The 2,435-nt window shown below is 32.8% G+C and overlaps 1 protein-coding gene across 1 annotated transcript in view; it reads left to right on the forward strand.

The window, feature by feature from the left end:
* The first annotated feature begins 592 nt into the window (after positions 1-592).
* CIPK23 (CBL-interacting protein kinase 23) overlaps positions 593-2,435 on the forward strand; it is a 6,861-nt gene continuing 5,018 nt past the window's right edge. Inside the window, exon 1 of the mRNA XM_021439158.2 lies at positions 593-1,439. Coding sequence (XP_021294833.1) covers positions 1,260-1,439 — 180 coding nt within the window. The 5' untranslated portion in view covers positions 593-1,259. The remainder of the gene's footprint in view (positions 1,440-2,435) is intronic.

Genomic DNA, 2,435 nt, shown 5'->3' on the forward strand with positions numbered 1-2,435 from the left:
ATTGTATTTTTTAATATGATGTTAAAAATCTTAATCTCATTTTATTTCATTAACAAATGAATTAGTAAACCAAATTGTTGCGATTTATAGCTTTTATTGATACATTTTAAAGACATTTAATATTAAATAAGAAAAAAAAGTGCTATGCATAGTTTATTTATAAAAAACATCACGACATATTGATAGTGACAATTAGATATTTGAATCTTTAATTTAATGATAAATATATGTATTTATTGAGTCAAAGAATATTCAAATCATCTTAAAAAGGCTGAAATTTCAAAAATAAAGGAAGAATATGGTAATTGGTCACATTTTTTTCTTCTTTCTTCTTATTTACGGTGGGTCAACAGTCAATACCAAACATAGAAGAATATTCCGAAGAATAATTTACAACAAATTGAATACTATATGGTAGAAATGTAACCGTCAACTTTAAATTCTTAAAATATATTTGGTTGCAATTTAAAGAAGAGGGGTAACCTAATGTATTTGGCCAAAAATTGGAAAAACTATAAGTTGCAATGGTGTTCCTGTAAGCAGAGGATCACCTCTCCTCCTGGTCCAATAAATTACCCAAATGTTAAAACCGCCAAAACATTAAAAACTCTTCTCCCACCAATGGTAAAGTCCAAAAAAACAAAGAAGTTGTCAAACTAATCTCCCAGTAACCAGCATTGTTGTGGTACTGAGTTTATTATTATCTCAAGAAAACCTCCATAGATCTACGTTCCTGATTCGATTTCTCCAATCTAGTTGCCCTTGAACTTCGTGCAAATCAAAATCCTCGGAAAAGGAAAAAAGAGTGTAAAGTACAATGATTAAATTGCCCTTTTCATCATCAATCTTGTCCACGTGAAATTTGCTCAGAAATCCTTCAGCATCACTACGATCCTTGCTCAAGCCGATTTCTCCTCCATTGATTTCTTCGACTTCATGGGTTCCATGTCTGATCGCATGGCCACCGCTTCTCCTTTCTCTCTCTCCAACATTTTCCCCGTAATCGTCGAGCTTTAAATTATTTTCCCGTTTTAAGCTTGGTAAACGGGAATTGATTTTCTTGAATTCAATTTATTTTTTGAGGAAAAAAGGAAGAAAAAATGAGGGTGGCTAAGTCTCAGGTATGGCAACCTTGCAAGAAGAAGAGGTCTCTGATTAACAGCAAGCTTTAGAAGAAACAGAAAGAAATAGAGGATATTTTTGGGAAAAAAAAGGGAAAATAAATTTAAGAGAAATAAAAGGGAATCTCAGAGAAAGTGATGGCAGCTCGCACGAGTGCAGGGAGCAGGACACGTGTGGGGAAGTACGAGCTAGGGAAGACGTTGGGGGAAGGAACATTCGCAAAGGTGAAGTTTGCGAGGAATATAGAGACCGGAGAGAATGTAGCAATCAAGATTCTTGATAAGGAGAAAGTTTTGAAGCATAAGATGATTGGTCAGGTACTAGTATTGTTTTCCAGTAAATCTCTTTTGAAAAAGTGAATATTGCTACTACTAATTAACTGTTGATTTGCTTTGTAAAGTTTTCTTGATACTGAATCTTAATTCTATGTTAATTGGAATTCTTCTCATAGCAATTAACTGGGTGATTTCCGGTTAATTTAACTAGTTCCTGATTGTTAGTTACTCGAATAGTTTCTCTAGTCTTTTAGTTTTTGATTAATCAGGGTGCTAACCGTGATTTGACTTTGAAATTCAATTTGCTTCACAGTTTCTAATCTTTACTATTTTGTTTGGTTTTGATTCCTTTTTCTTTGTTTTCTTGTGACTCAATAGAGAATCGTGAGAAAATGATGATTTAGTGATTGTTTGGGGTGAAAAACAGGGTATCAAGGACTAGCGAGCAACAGAGTTATTATGTCCAAAAAAGTAGAGTCAACTTAATTAGTCAATAAGAAATAATCGTAATAGTTTCTCATTTGACTAATGTTGGTCCTGCACAGTGTTTTTTAGAATAAACAGATGATTCAGTGTTCAAAATTTGCAATTGGTCTAGATTTCTTGGGGAATAGGAATTAGCTTGTAAAAGAAGGTAGAATTCAACCTAATAAGTCAGTGATAGACAATTGGTTTTTCTACAGGGTTCCATCCCCCTCCAGTTTGGCTGAAATTATACACGTTTATTTGTGTTTGACTTAATTCTGAAATCAAATGTTCTAAATTGAATTTAACTTATCCGACTGTCTCTCATTTGGTTACACCATATTTGACCAAGAAAGAAATTATTCTCTGAAATAGTAATAAACAGAAAATAATGAAAATTTTTTCCTTAAAAAATTTTATGTTTGGACTTTTAACAAACTCTCTTTTTTGAACTGTTTCTACATCCCTTGATTTTTCTCCTTATTCATGGCTGACACTTAGATGTCATGCAAATTATATCCTTACTTCCAGGGTTTTTTTTTTTCCGTGAATCTCATTTCTGTTTTACCTTGC

Source organism: Theobroma umbraticum, unplaced genomic scaffold, assembly GCF_002168275.2.
Source record: "Theobroma umbraticum cultivar Fairchild unplaced genomic scaffold, ASM216827v3 scaffold_204.0, whole genome shotgun sequence".
Taxonomy (NCBI): Eukaryota; Viridiplantae; Streptophyta; class Magnoliopsida; order Malvales; family Malvaceae; genus Theobroma; species Theobroma umbraticum.